General features: G+C 35.1%; 2 protein-coding genes and 1 long non-coding RNA gene across 3 annotated transcripts; 2 read left to right on the plus strand and 1 right to left on the minus strand.

Moving 5' to 3' along the window:
* Positions 1–710: 710 nt before the first annotated feature.
* LOC105193230 (E3 ubiquitin-protein ligase RNF19A) lies at positions 711–15,595 on the minus strand. The gene is made up of 13 exons (XM_026131465.2): positions 15,059–15,595; positions 11,641–11,878; positions 11,417–11,556; positions 11,120–11,309; positions 9,682–9,993; positions 9,468–9,612; positions 9,250–9,386; positions 8,999–9,096; positions 3,280–3,478; positions 2,941–3,133; positions 2,702–2,867; positions 1,711–2,093; positions 711–1,630 (listed from the first exon to the last, which is right to left on the minus strand). The coding sequence occupies exons 2-13, from the start codon at positions 11,801–11,803 to the stop codon at positions 1,384–1,386; spliced, it is 2,373 nt and encodes a 790-aa protein (XP_025987250.1). The 5' UTR covers positions 11,804–11,878; positions 15,059–15,595; the 3' UTR covers positions 711–1,383.
* On the plus strand, positions 5,254–8,750 carry LOC105193229 (uncharacterized oxidoreductase dhs-27). Its single transcript, XM_011157600.3, has 3 exons — positions 5,254–5,933; positions 6,048–6,296; positions 6,385–8,750. Exons 1-3 carry the CDS (start codon positions 5,820–5,822, stop codon positions 7,330–7,332), a joined length of 1,311 nt encoding a protein of 436 aa, XP_011155902.1. The 5' UTR covers positions 5,254–5,819; the 3' UTR covers positions 7,333–8,750.
* On the plus strand, positions 11,179–11,639 carry LOC120359700. The gene is made up of 2 exons (XR_005576472.1): positions 11,179–11,320; positions 11,411–11,639. It is a non-coding gene; the product is annotated as an uncharacterized LOC120359700 (long non-coding RNA).
* Positions 15,596–16,206: the final 611 nt, after the last annotated feature.

Below are 16,206 nucleotides of genomic sequence, written 5' to 3' on the forward strand. Positions count from 1 at the left end.
CTTAAATGTAACTAGTACTGTTTGCATATATGTATAAAGAAGATGCGGCAGTTTGTCATAGTTCAAAATTCGTTTTTTTTTTCTAGGTATGCGTATACAAAATAATTTTTTTGTAAAACTATCGACTAATATATTTTATTACTTTTTGTTTTATAAGAGAGTAAACATACTCTTTAAAATAAAAATGACTAACATTTTTAAACAAAATTCTGTTTATAAAACCAACATGCATGCATATTTGAATTTGTTTTAGAATTATAGATAAAAAATTCCAAAAATGAACTAATTAATATAAAGCATATTACCTTCATAATTTTTTTTAATTATTTAATCAGACATTGGTATCAATAGTCAATTGGTACTTATGAACTGACAAATGCAAAAGTAATATACGAAATTGGTATTTCATTAGACAGATAAATTTATAGGATAGATTTTAAATTTTATAATAGGCTCTATACATACATAATATGCTCTATATATATATATATATATATATATATATATATATATATATATATATATATAAAATAAATATATATAAGTAAAATAAATATATATAAGTATATATATATATATATATATATTATTTATGTACATATATGTATGTATATATCGCATACTATAATTTCCATATAGGAAACAGCAATCTTTTCCATTTTACATGACGTAACGTATGAAACAATAAAGAATATTGTTTTAAATAAAACTGCTTGTCGTATTACATATATTTTCATATAGCAAAGGGAAACATATTTTGGGGGAAATATTCATATTCAAATATTCTTATATGTATATTGACCGATTACATTAAAAGGGACGCATAATACTTAAAGACGTAATGAGCAATATTCGACTTATAAAATGCAGCCACAATCCGCGACGTTAACTTTCATCTTTGTAAATCTTTTTCTTAGCTTGTGTATTGTCCACCTGTTCGTTACAAACTGTATTTCGCGAACGAGGGAATAATATACATATAAATAATAGGATTATTTGGCAAAAAGAAAATTTTGTTAATCTTTTTTATCGTTTATAACGAATTGGAGGCCAGTACATGTGTATGTGTATGTGTGTATGTAAGTGTGTGTAAACATTCACAAATTTCTAGTATATGCATAAAATCACAGCGCAAATGCACACAATCAGTAAAATTGCATTACCACAGTTTTATCTCTTCACGTGTAACATTTGAACTATTACTGCATGTTGCGTATGTGAGTATGTACACTCTTCGCGTTTATACTTATGAATTATAGTTATGTAGTTTAATACATATATACACACTCATGAATATGTATATACGCATTTATACATACGTCGTAACGTTTTGAGAGACACATGCATATCATGACATCCATAGATTTTTCAGTCTTGATTTTTTTAGCATTGTAAGCTCTCGTCCGTACTGGTAGGGCTTTGACTCTCGTCGTGTGAAGGCATGCAGTTCCGATTACCAGGAATCTGCGACACGGTCGGCATTGGTTCCTCTATAACGGACAATCGTTTCTCGCGATCCGCAGATACCGTTGAAGTGTGAAAAAATACATTTCTCAAAGTAGCTACGTTCACGCGTTCCCGCGAAGCCTCGTCCACGGGGCTCTCAACATTCAGTTCACCGTTCGGACTCCTAAACAAACATATTATCATATAATTTCATTTCTCAAGCTTTTAATTGTTTGATGGAACACTTAGTTGCGTGATTCGTACTTAGATATTTTTTGAACCTCCATTTCTATCTCTGAATCTTTGTTCCGCTTCCGTACTCCCGTTGACCGATTATTTGCTGCGCAGCCTTCCAATTTGCTACCTACTACTCTTTCTTGATCTGCTTCGATTACGCTAACGTGATCGTCGAATCGTACTCGTTCTGAACCACCGTCCTCCCCGCACATAGTCCAACTATTAGAGTCACTACATTGACGGTCAAATGTGAGTTTACGGCGGATACGCTTTGCTAAACCAGGTGCCACTTCTTCTAGCGAGCTCAAAGAAGTGGCTTGTCCAGCAGAATCACTGTGACCACCGTTAGCAGAGCTAGCCGCCTGTTCTCCTTCCGTGCTTCTACCACCACTGATTGAACTGCCATCCATCTATATAAATATATAAAAATAATAGAACTCAGAAATTATCTTGATATATTTTCAATCGAATATTTTAATATTTACTCAGTAATTAAAAAATGAAAAGACTTGTTATTTAATATTTATCAGAACGGAACAAATACCTTAAATCAAAATATGAATTAATGCCATGAGAGCCAACTGAGAGAACAAAATGTTCGTGTGAGAATTAATGTAATTAACAGTTATTATTTCAGACGTTTCGATCCTCTGGTTTGGATCATCTTCAGTGTAAAATTATTTTATTCCACATGCGATAGTTGTTAATCAGGTTTGTGTAACGCAGGTACCAAAATTGGCAGTGATGCAGTACAATTGTGCAGCCAATGTGATACATTACGATACGCGTCGTTGTATAAAAAGTTTTTTGAAGTTATGGTCATAACGAAGCGGATGTACAAAGTAATAGCGATGTGGATAGAACGAACGGTTACGGAAAACTGAGCGGTATAATCTGTAAGAATAACTGCTTGTTAATTACATTAATTCTCACACGAACATCTTGTGTTGGCTCTCACGGCATTAATTCATATTTTGATTTACTTCTTCAGAGCCTTTCCTATTTTAATTTCAAATACCTTAAAGTTAAGAACGGAACCAGCCAGGGCTCTCGTAGATGCTGCGCCATCGTCCAGGGCAATAGAAGCGTTTACAGATTTTTCAGACAGACTAGTAGCCGCGGAAGTCGTCTCGCTACATAAACTGAAACGTTGAGTAGACGTAACATCAGCCTGAACTTCCAACCTGTAGAGCCACATAATTGAATGTATCAGTAAAAAATACATTATACAGTCTAACAAAAGAGAAATAAGTATACCTTTGACCGCCGGGGAGTACGCTGGAGGCTAAACTAGCAAGGCTGGTGCCAGCGAGAGCCACGTTGCTAACACTTTCACGGTCATTTTCTCGGCCCAATTTCTCCAACTGGCTGCCGCTACCTAGCGACAAGGAGGCCTCCCCTATCGACGGATTGCCACCGCGGTGACTTGCGACGTCTATTGATGCCGCATCTGTAAAGTGACGGTCTTGTAATAGGGTTTCGATCGCAATACGTTCGACCTCGATACGAGGTATGAATAGCCGCGACACACACGTGGGTAAGATTGATTTAATCGAGCGGAACATGTGTGCATGGCACAAATGGCCTTGTATTTACCTCCGCCGTTGCGAATGCCCAGAACCCCCATCAAGTCATTCTCGTCATCAAAATCAAATCGCACCCCAGTGCCGCTCGTGGAAACACCGCAGCCTCCGCTTCGGCAGAGGGATACCGGAACCACACCGTAGACGTAGAACAGCAAAATGGGTACGCCGATGCCCACGGCTAATCCTGCTAGTACTGGCGACACCAAGACCTGTGAGAGTCATTTAAATAAATTAATAAACGCCTTTATTAAAAAAGACTGTTATCCTCCATAACGCTTGTCAGGACAGCAAAGTGCAATGCCGAAGAGATAATGCGTCTTTTGTTGCTCCTTGCTTTAAATAATTCACGCCCGACACCTGTTAATATTATAAATAGGAGCAGTTTTAGATACACATTGAAGGCCACGACGTTATAGCTACATGGAGTTATAAGAAACTTCGATAATGAAAGTTTAAAGCTAACGTCGCTCGGCGCAGCCGAGTAAATCATGTTTTCGATAAACGATTTTAATTGATCATTTCTGTGTTGATATAATATCCTGTTTTACCTATATCTCGAAGCAATAACCGATACGATATTTTATCTTATCCAGAGCATCTAAATTAACTTTAAGCTCGTTTCTCAAGTCGGAATTTTACATTCTTATTGCATGCTTATCAGTCGGCGTGTTATGTTTCCATAAATAGAACGACTCTGCTTGTGTTTCTTCTGTAATTCTGAAGCGAAATAGAATGTAGCCTATTGTATAGCCATCGGCGGAGTAAGGAGCAAAAGTAACAACGAGCCAGAGGTAGATCTTATACTCCTAATAATGTCTTTCTCTTTAGATCTCAGACCTATCCAAAATATCACTTGCGAATTAAAAGGCTTTCCCTCATCTTGATTGAGAGACGGAGAGTAAACAAATATAATAAGTACAGAGCTCCGCCTGAATCTAGCCTGTACAAGTTCATAGAGATGGAAATGATTCAGTCTAACGGAAACTTATTCGGTAATTTTGAAAAGCTGGAAAATAATAATTTAGAAATTTCAGGAATAAAAAATTTTGATATGAAGTTTAAAAGGAGCATTTAGCCTTTATGAGTAACATATGAGTAATACATTTTATTTAACTCATATCGTTCATAAAATATTTTGATACTGTATATTCATATAATATATAGTAATTAGGAAATTAGTTAATATAGAGTAACTAATGAAAGTTCAAATTTTTCATTAGGATTTTCAAAACAAAAGGTATGAAAGTGCAGTATAGTCTTTTAATTTATATTGTATTTTTCATATCATCATACTTCACAGACTTACAGTATCTTTATTACTTTAATGTTTTAGCGATTACTATGGTATGTAATTGAAAAAAATTTTAAATTTTACAAAATAAATGTATTTCTATGAAAACGAAATAAACTTTCTATAATTGCACTATACTACAAGAATATCTAACAAAACATAGAAATAATAAAAAAAAGCTAACTTTTTAAATGAAAATTAAAAATTCTTCAGGACACAACATTGCTCTCTAATTCTTGTTCACTATGTAATTCATCATCAGAGAACATTTCATTCATAACATTTGTTAATTCAATTATTAATGAAACAAAATGATTAAAAGTAAAGACAATAATAAATATTAACATTGCACTGTGACGAATTGAATTTATCCAGAGACCGTGGTGCACTAGTACCAGGACAGCACCAGTGCAGAATCAATGCAGATCTACCGAATTTGCGAATAAGATCTATGATCGGAATTGGAGATGCGTTAGCGTACTCCGATTTTCAGATTTCCTGCGATACCTCGGTAGCGCCGAATTAGCGAGTACGGTCGAAGACAACCGAGCACGTGCACATGCGGATGGGGAGGAGATCCGGGAGAAGCAGAAGGAAGAATATTGATCGAGAGTAGGCATGCGCAAGAGTCACGGTGTCTCGTTCTCGGCGCGCCTAGATAACAAGGAGACGTGGTCATTTAATGTGAAGCAGAGGAAGAAGCAAAAGAAGAAGAAGAAGAAGAAGAAGGTGCGCCTAGTTTCGAGAAAGAAGACTGATTCAGTCAGTCAGTTGGTCGGTCGGTCGGTCGGCCGGTCGGTCGGTCGATTGGTCGGTCGGTCGGTCGGTGCTCCGAGGGCGTGTCGATATTAAAAAGACAGTTCTCTCCACCCATACTGGGGCATCGAACCATAGTCTGCTCCGAATCGGCGCAGAATCGGAGGCGGCGGACGTAGTCGGGAAGAGGCAGTGGCACGTAACGAGGAGGGCTCATTCAGCTACATTCAGCGACGGTGATTTCATGGTGGCGAACACACGGACGCACCGTTAATAAACCAGCGCGTACGCGTGTGCGTGCACGTTGCGCGTGTATACGTGCGATAATTTAGACGTGCATAACATCGTCCGCATCATTATTCGGCGGAGCACATGCCTTGTTAACGCCAACCGAGATCAGGCTGTTGTGCACCGAGTGAAAAAATCCACCAGGAGCATTATCGAACCGCGTCGACGGATTATTGGCAAAGAGAGACAAGATTGCCGCTGAGATAAAAAAAGTCATGTCTGACAACGACACCGACACTTCCTGCGAGGAGGAACAAATTGTTCCGGATTGGGAGGTCCGGGAAGAGTGGCTCAAGAGCATATTGAAGCAGTACCTCAAGGAGGGTGAGGTTAGTCATGTAGACGAGTAAAATTGATGTCTAGGTTGAGGCTCGCGAATATATAGTATACGTACTAATTGATACGCGTTGACATCTGATTTGTGCATTGAATGGTTTATTTAGGTTGACATCGTAGAGCTTAATGTACACCCTGAATGCAAGTTGAACAAGAGCACACTAAGTTCTATCACCAGAGTAAGGGTGAAGTGTATAACAGACTTTGTATATGACGACTCGGGAACAGGGGGACTGGTTGATTTTACTAGGTACATATTCGACCTTTTCATAAAGCGACTTCCCCAGGATCCGCTTAGCCGCTTTTTCGTTACAGAGAACCAATTTGATCTCAGAGAGATTAAGTTTTATACGACGGTAAGGTGATATATGGGTAATTAAATCAGATATGTGATTTTTTTTCTTATTTGACGAATTCTTAATGCTGTACGTTTGTATGGATCAGGTGAAGCCGGATTTGAAAGAATTCAATAAAAGGCAGCTAGCGACGTCGGGGGAAAAAATTTTATTACCAGTTCCAGAGTGCTATCACACTTATTATAGCCCTGCAGGTGGAACTGATGACAGCCCAGTGCCACCAGAATCAATGCTAGTATTGCAAGATTTGACCGAACCCAACTTCAAGAAAGTTGAGTTCTCGGAAGGATTAACATTAGATGAAGCAAAGTCAGCAATGTGTGCCATTGCTTGCATACACGCCCACTCCCTGTCGATGGAATTCGTAGATAAGCTATCTCTTCCCGAGCGTTATCCATTTCTTTTCCAAACGATAAAGGCAACGGATTCCTACCAGCAGCTAGTGGAGCGTAGTTTACCATTATTGACAGATTTTTTGAAGAATATACCAGAATTGGAGGTGGTCCTCAAAACTCTGCTAATTTTGCGACCTCGCACCAAAGATATTATTTCGACCCTTCTTGCTCCGGAAAGTCCACTGGCGTCAATAACTCACACCGATTTCTGGAGCAATAATTTGCTTTTCAACATTCAAGATAAGCAACCGGAAGTGCCCTGCTATATTCTCGACTGGCAGATGGTCACTTACAGCCGGTCAACGAATGATCTCGCATTGTTGTTAGTGAGTTCGGTGCCCACCGAAATACGGCGTGAGCATACTGAAACGCTTCTAAACACGTATTGGTCCAAATTGACCTGGACGTGCTCGCAACTTGGCCTAAATATTTCCAAGGATTTAGGTTACACTAGAGAGGATCTCGACAAGGACTACAGAAAGTCCCAACTGCTGGCGCTTTTACTTTGCATCGGATCAGTGAATATTGCACTCGGTAATCCTCGTACGGAACAACGATTGATCGATGTTCTCCATGATCTATATAATGATGGCATACTGACGGATGAAGCTATTATCGCGACAAACGAGACTGATTCTTAAACATCGCTGCCACAATTAGTATAGGCATCGACGAATTAATATTTCTGAATTGGGACTATAAGTGAAGAATTTTACAAGTAAATAGATACTTCGATAGTCCGTTTGTAGAACATAAAGATGCAATCTTTATGCTCTCAATTCAAAGGAGATTTAAGAGGATACTAAAGCTTACGAATTGAATGATGATGACTTGCACGTGATTTACAATACATACACATGATTTATGAAACATTAATACATCACTACATACTACTACGTTAATGTCGCATGCACACATACGAATAATTTTCACATAAGCTTTTTGTATCGAATTAGATGTCTAAGTCTAAATTTTAAGAACTCGAACTTTGTTTTTTTCTACATGTTTCAAGACTCCAATTCTTTAAGTACGGATTACACAGCTTTTATATCAAACATTATCATGACTTAACAACTCTAGAGACGCCATATAGTCTAAAAAATAGTAAAAAAATTTTAATTAAAAAAATTTTTGTGTTTTTGACATAAAATCCATACTGTAGAAATGTATCAATGCGTATAATTTAATTCTAACAACCTGGAATTTCATAGATTTCCAAATTTATAAAAGTAACACATACGAAATTATCACAAAATTATTGCATTTAATCGATAAAATAGAACGACTTTAGGATCCTCTTAAAGCCATCAATAATATGAAGAAGATAGTTGCAAAGAAGCACGACTCACGTCGGAAGAATACGGTTGACTTAAAAACTGGCGCTATCGCGTGTCTCTCTTTGCGAGATAATAAAACCAGAGGGACAAAATGGGTCAAGATCGATATACTTAATGGATACGATAGATGTCTCAGTTATATTATTAATGTAAACTTTGACAACCTATCGACCATTATACTCCTTAAAAGATACAGTATAATGGTTACAGTATTTTAATGATTATTCACGCAAGACTCGCTTGCAATTTGATGAAAGTCTCGAAAGCAAAATAATATCGAAAGCCAATTTTCCCCAGAAAAAGCTGCGTAATAAAAATATCGATTTCTTAATAGACGCAGGTTCCTCTCTAATGTGATTTTATCAATTTGGTTTTCTGCTCGGATACAAATTGCTAATGAATTTTAATGCGCTGTGCCAAGTCATTAAAAATCTAGAGGCAAATAGTTGTGATACAATTATTAAAACGAAATCAACTAGATCCATGGTTAATGATATATAAAATATATATCAAAGTTACAGAATATTTTCGTGATATACATGAAACATAAAACAATTATACATTCCATTTGTCCGAATACGTCCCGTGATAAACTTCCGATAATTATTCCAGCGAACGCACGTTTTATTAACGATATATACAATTATTGTACTATCCATTTTCTCTGTATGAACGATATGAATAATAAAATATACTTCGATGTTATCACGAATAGCAAACAACATTCCTATTGCAATTTATGCAGACACATGTTCCTATATTTTTTGTCTTTCAGTCGTAAACAAAGAAAATTTATACGATGAATTATTAATTCTCAATGTGGAATGAGCAATATTGAAGAAACGTTTAGAATAAATAATGCTTAATCACGAAAATGTAGACACAATCAAACTGATATGTTAGTATCTTGCAAATACATTGAAAGTGTAACACACTTTAATTATAAAAAAAAAATATTTAATAAACTTACTGATGCAGTGACTCCCCCTGCGATAAAGGCATTTCTCTTGTGCTTGTTGGCTTTCTCGTACCTCGTATACAATTTTTGTCCTACCCACACTGGTATACCTTAAATACAAAATATAAAATATTTGTAATAACACATTTTCTTTTTTATCGATGCTATATATTTCTAATATCGCAACTCGTTAGATATAATATTACAATTCGTTAAATATAATTTAACTCGTTATATAATTTGTTTAATATAATTTAGCTAACCTATAATCATGGCTGGAAATGCTATTCCGGCGACGAGACCAATTCCAATCGGTGCTCCTACTAAAGTTCCAAGTTGCCAAAGAATCTTTTTCTTTCTGGACCACGGCTTTTTACCCCAAAAGGTGCAGCCAGAAGGACTATAATATAAAATAAAATGTAAGTATGTTTGTTTAGATATATGCATTTATAATTTGATTCAAAATATTTATAGAACATACCTAAGATAATGAAGATCGCTAATTTCTTTCATACAAAGCCAACAAAATTCAGCACCGCAAACTGCACAAGTCATATGATTGCAACTTCCATCGTCCATTTTGACAATTAAAACTTGACATCTGGGGCACGGTTTTATGTCGTCTCCTAAACACGGATTATAAATATAATTTTATATTAATTAAAAAAAATAGAGAATTAGTTTATAATACTTACTGTGTTGAGAGTCAGTTTGACTGAAACTTAGCGAGGAGCTCCGTTCATAATATTGAGAACGCTGTGCTCTGGCAGCATCGCATGTTTGATTAGGATGCCACCGCGCTTTACAATGATAACAAAAGTACGAGTCGCAACCTGGTCGCTCACAACGTAATTTTGGACACGAGGCGCAACCACTGGCGATGACAGCAAAACTACAATCCGGAGCAGGGCACCATCTTGCATCAGGCTCTACGGCAAGTACTCTTCGAACCATAAAATCTTCGTACTTTTCTAACTGCGTTTGGTCGTTCAGAATCATCCGAATATCTAGAAAAATGTAACATAGAAGATTGTGAGCGATAGCAACTCGTAAATCTTACAAGTAGTATATATTATAATTTCAAAGGCTCGGAAATGATTAATATTTTTTCAATTTTTCCACGGATTTAAAAAATTTTTTTCTGTCATACAAAAGTCTGAAAGATATTGTAAAGATATCTAAAAAATATTTTTATGACATCTTTTGGACTTTTATGCTGTCAGAGATATTCAGACGTTCAAAAAATTACAATGAATATGTTATGGATAAGTATAGAGTATAATATTATCAAAATATCTTGGAAAAAAGGGTGACTTTGATACATTTTAAAATTTACAAATTTTATAACGGGCTAATATTTACTGTTATCTTGGAGAAACATGATTATTAACTTTTTTATTAATGATTTTTTGTGACAGTAGTAATATGAATAGTAACATGATTACGCTATAAAATTTAGAATTGAAAAGTATTATTGTACCATGATGACCTCACCAAGTCATCCTGTTTTTTACGGATATGATTTTTTAATCTTAACTCGTTACACTTATTTTCAAGCTTGTAGCTCACCACACTCCAGTCCGAGAGATGGACCGGAAATAAAAAAAAAAAGAAAAAATTTTTAACAAAAATATAGTACATAACTTACATAATCTTCTACATTGTATTAATAATGGATATTAAAAATTAGGTAGTATGTCATTTACATAGTAAAAACAATGCAATTTTTCGCAAAAAAAAACATTTTTCCGAAAAAACAGGAATTTTTCTGTTTTTTCACTGATCTAAAAAAAGCTATTTTTTAAATTAATATATATAATGTTAAAATCATATTATTGTTACACAGAAAGAACACGGTTTTGTTAAAATATCTAAAAATTTAATCAGATACAGATTTGAAAATGATTTTATTGGATTACTATTAAAATATGAAAGACGTTCAAGTATGACGAGCAATGCTGTAAAAAATTTTGACATTCTACAGTTAGAGTCCTGTAATTATTGAGTGTCTCTCAATTAGTTTAGTGATCTAACAAAATTATTATCTGTATCTAGCTAAATTTTTAGATGCTTTAATAAAATCATTTTTTCCGTGTTTGTATATATTATATATATTTGTTATAATATACTCACCATTTGGATGCAAGGGTTCTGAACACTCTGGGCAAGCGATATTAACTCTGGATTCAGAGATTTCCACTTTCAGATATTGTTGGAAACAATCATAACAACTGCGATGATGACAAGACTGAATAATAGGAAAGAATTCTACTGGTAGTTCGGCCAAACATAACGGACATTCCATCAATCCATTTTCGTTACTCTGAAATAAATGTAAGAGAAATTTAACAACGATGATTTATCGACAAGAAAATTCGTGACTTTTACTCGGCTTTTTTCGATGTATATGTTATCTCGCTTTAGGCATACCTTTCCTGCAGAAGAAAGCACAGAACCTTTGCTGGAAGCGCGCTGCAGATCTATGTTGTGAAATTGGAAATGACTCGACCCATTGCTTACTCTGGCCTCTCCTTTCTCAACGTCCGCTCTGCCGCTTGCTTGATCTTTAGCTATGAAAATGTTTTCTATTTTAAAAAATTTTGTTCTCGCTATTATATATATTGTAATACAACTTGATAAAATTTGAAAAATACCTCTTGCATTTCTATTACTTGAACTAGGTGTTCTTGCAATGCGACGGCCAATAAGTGGACTGGAGTACAATAATCTTCGCAGGGAAAATCGAGGAAATAGTCTCCGGGGACGTGGTGGTGCACCGTTACAGCCACCCACGCCATTTTCACTTTCTTTAAACATTCTGAGAGAAGTTGAGAAACGTTATGCGTTGCTAGAAAATCATACTTCGCCTTGTAACGTTTAGAACGATGCGTTCTGTAATCAAAACAATTAATTACAATTAATTAGAATATCTTAAAATTTTAACTAACATGCGAGTTATTACTAAAATTTCTCTTTTTCTCTTTTTGTAGAAGCGTTATATTAACTTGTAAGAATTTCTGACGAAAATGTATAAAATTACATTGTGTATTAAAATTTATACAGAGCTGCCGATAAATATTTGCAGCTGTTCAAACAAAACTTTATTAAGATATTGTACCGATTAATGTGTTTTTTTTTCTCCTTTTATGTGCATTATATAAATAGAATTGCGTCATATGTGTTATCCGGAATATTGGAACTATTAATCATATAGCGTGATTATGTTTCAGAAAACTTCGGATTGCACGTGTGATCTTGACAATAATCTCGCTTATTCATTGCCAAGTGATTCACCGCAGTTAGAACTTTATGAATATCATGTCTTCATCGAGAGATGTTGGAAAATTATTTACATTCAGGCCGCGTTATACTTAAAACCATATTGAGACGAAAATAAAACCAAGTCGATCGGCGAGTACAATAAACTCGGCAAGCGCATACACGAATAAATAGTTGGAACTATCGCAGTATTTAAAATTATTTTTATCGAGAGACGGAAACTTTGAGTAATAATATATTTATAATATTTTTAAGAGAAAATGTATTTAATATATACGAAAGTAACACAATCGTTTCTTAAATCCCGGATACAAACTCGTTGAAGCGAGTTAAGCGAAAACGTCGTATTCGGAGAGAACACGTTGTTTCAGTCTGACAGATTTATTTGCTATGCGTCCGTGACAGCCGATCTCACAAGCACGGCTTCACACCTCGAAAGAATGGCAAGGACAGCCTTTCTTTTTTTTTTTTATTCCTCCTGCAACACCGTGCGATATGTCATAATCATCCATATTTTTAAAAGGTTTTTGTCCAAACGAATCTCTCGCTTTCTCCGAGAAAAAAAAGATACAAGTCGAATCGCATAAACGCGATGGTCATTGGCGATTTCACCGCATGTCTATGGGATGTATGAATTATCCGAAGTGTTGCAATATTTAAAAGTCATGCAATATGCACGAAATTTCGACACGCTCTCGATTCGTGAAGGAGAGATCGTGTATCTTTCTCTTTTTCTTTTCTGTCTATGCGCAAGGTACGCATATATTTTTCAGCTCGTCTCACGCTTATCTTTTAAAACGACTCTGCTGAAACGCATTGTCTTATTTCATACAAATTGTTTTTTCTTTTGCGTGTTACGTTACACGATCGAATGACGCTTGACAGCAAAAATCAAACGACTATTAAATCAAAGTCTTGAGAACATCGTTGAAAAATAAAGCTATTAAACTCAAAGCTATTAAACTCAATTAAATCCATTTAAGCATTCATAATTTATCAAAATCTTTCGAGTTCTGACATCACACAAATAAAATTAAATTCCTAATTAATATAAAATCAATATTAATGATACAAATAACATGATATAAATATATAAATAAAATCTCACTCAATTAATTGATGTTTGGCAGCAAAGTCTGCTTGAGAATATCATTTAAAAGTAAAAGTAAAAATTTCATTATTCATTTAGGCATTCACAATTTATGTAATTTATCAAAATATTTTAGGTTCTAGAAAATCAATTCTTAATATGAAATACAAGTGATATAAAATCAAGCGGTATAAATACTAATGATACAAATAACAATACTGATATAAAATAAGATCTTATAATAGAATGATGTTTGGCAGTAAAATTGAACGATTGTTAAAACAAAGTCTGCTTGAAAATATGATTGAATAGTAAGACATCATTATTCATATTTGTGTATTCATAATTTAATTTATCAAAATATTTTAAGTTTTAGAAAATTAAATTTTTAATCAATATGAAATATAAGTTATATTAAATCAAGTGGTATAAATATTAATGATACAAATAATAATACTGATATAAATATAAAATATAAGTAAGACTTCACAATAGAATGATGTTTGGCAGTAAAGTTGAACGATTAATTTAATTTGAAAATCTTTTGAGTTGTAACATTACATAAATAAAATCAAGTTCTTAATTAATATAAAATACAAGTTACATGAAGTCGACAATATATATATATAACAATATAAATGAAAAAAAAAGATAAGCTCTCATAATAGAATGCTTGGCAGCAAAATCGAACGACTGTTAAAAAATCTGCTTGAGAATATCATTGAAAAGTAAGACTTTATTATTCATTTATGCATTCGTAGTTGGATTTATCAAAATATTTTAAGTTCTAACATTGAACAAATAAAATCAAGTTCTAAATACAAAAGTGATATAAAATAAATATTATTAATAATAAATAACAATACAAATACGAATATCAATATATTATAAAATATGGATAAGATTTCAGAAATCGTCTCTAATGACGACGATGACGTCATCCGTATATTTCAATAGAATCGCTATTCCCTTCAGATTACAAAATTAACACAGCTTTATACATTAAATTACATGTACGTCGACATTCGTTCAAACGAATCCCCGTTGGATCAATAAAATCAAATTCGGATGACGCTAATTCGGATAAACTCACTGCTCAATGATTTACGACAATAAAACTTAATAGCCGCAGATATCGGATCGAAGTTAGTCACGACGCAGCTCGCTTAGGCATCTCTAGCGAGACTATTTAAACGTGGCATCGTCCATCGCGAAAGAGTCGTTAAAGACGCAGCGGAGAATCACGGCGACGAGAAATCGTCACACGCGGACGATCTCGGAATCTCGCGTTCGCGCGTTGATCATCTGGCCACTGGCGTGTATGTACGTGATCGTTGAACAAATGTAAGTGCGTGCGTGCATGCGTACGTGCGCGTGCGACGCGGTGAGACTCGCACTTTCGACGACTCTGTTTACCCGTCGGAACGCGCGTCACATCGTCAACACGCCACGAGCCGACGAACGCGACGAATGCACTCGTCCCTTTTTTTCTTTCTTTCCGCGAAAGAGATGTTCTGGAATACCCTAGGTAAGGCGCGGCCGAGAGAAACCACCCCGTCGCTCGCGAAAACGCCACGCGCGCACCGATGACTGGCACTCGCTGGTGCAGCAGGTGCGAAGGCGACGAGAGACCGTGACTCCCGTCTCTCCCACGATGAGCAACGCGTGCTCGCCGTCGTGCGTCGTTGCCGAGAAAAACGTACCTCCGCCGTGCCGTCGAGTCGTAGGCCGGTCGTTCGCCAAGGTGAGCACGATTCGTCGCAGGTCGCAGACCACCGGGTCGTGCGAGACTGGCCGAATATTCGCACAATTTGTTGGTTAAGGATGTTCACTTTGACACAACAGCTGACTGCTCCAATTACGACGGTGCTGCGTGAAGGACTCTCTGGAACTCTGGAGTAGATTCAGTAGATCACGACTTCGGAACGCGCGACAGCGGCGCCAGGCTACCAGGCGGCGGCGATCGGCGTTATATGTGCACAGACCCGGGAGAATTTAAAAATGCGGAAGCCACGCAAATCAATTAAAATAGGTTCCTGGATTTAATAAGGATTACATTTATTTTATGTGATAAAATGCATTATAACGTTTTTTTCTCTAATTTTATTATAAATTTGTGTATTTTCATGTTAGGGATATATTCTAATAAATTGTCACTGAAGTCCTACTTCCTTTAATTTTAAAGCCTTTAATTTCACAGTCGATAATTAGAAAAATGATAATGTATGGCTATAAGGTGGTTTGCGTACGCTCATTAGTAATTTATTGTCAGTATTTTAAAGAAATGTTTCAAACTTTAAACTACTTATATAAAAAAAATGAAAAAGTATAAATTTTAAATCAGAAAACATTCTGTTATAATTTAAATTATTTAAAAAACTTATTCTTATTTTGAATTAATAAAAGTTAAAAAATATTTTCTTACAGCTGTAAATTATTATTTTTTTAGTTACTGACGTAAAAGAATTTTGACATTAAAAAAAAGATTTAAGCGACAATTTTCTTTTTTAGAATATATCCTACGCATGAAAATACACAAATTTATTACACACTTACAGGAAAATGGGAAAAGAAAGCGTAATACTGCATCTTATACTTATCTTATATCTCAAAACTCTAATTAGAGTTCATAAAAGAATAGAATTTTAGAAACTTTATTGCTATTAAATAGAATTTTTTAAAAATAAAATAATCTAAGTGGGCCTTATTCAAATATCTTATATAATACATGTAGTAATATATAGAGCGTTTAGATAGTTAATATCGTTCAATCGAATATTGCTATAATAAATTCAGATCGCTACATCAGACAACTTTTGTAAAGTTGTAAATTGATAACGATAAATGGTTC

This window comes from Solenopsis invicta, chromosome 16 (assembly GCF_016802725.1).
Source record: "Solenopsis invicta isolate M01_SB chromosome 16, UNIL_Sinv_3.0, whole genome shotgun sequence".
Taxonomy (NCBI): Eukaryota; Metazoa; Arthropoda; class Insecta; order Hymenoptera; family Formicidae; genus Solenopsis; species Solenopsis invicta.

Coding starts and splice junctions, on each gene's coding strand:
- LOC105193229 (XM_011157600.3), top strand. CDS start 5,820: ATGTCTGACAACGACACCGACACTTCCTGCGAGGAGGAACAAATTGTT. Junction 5,934..6,047: donor AGTACCTCAAGGAGGGTGAG/GTTAGTCATGTA, acceptor TGGTTTATTTAG/GTTGACATCGTAGAGCTTAA. Junction 6,297..6,384: donor AGATTAAGTTTTATACGACG/GTAAGGTGATAT, acceptor TGTATGGATCAG/GTGAAGCCGGATTTGAAAGA.
- LOC105193230 (XM_026131465.2), bottom strand. CDS start 11,803: ATGTTTAAAGAAAGTGAAAATGGCGTGGGTGGCTGTAACGGTGCACCA. Junction 11,310..11,416: donor TGCTTTCTTCTGCAGGAAAG/GTATGCCTAAAG, acceptor CATTTATTTCAG/AGTAACGAAAATGGATTGAT. Junction 9,994..11,119: donor AGAACCCTTGCATCCAAATG/GTGAGTATATTA, acceptor ACATTTTTCTAG/ATATTCGGATGATTCTGAAC.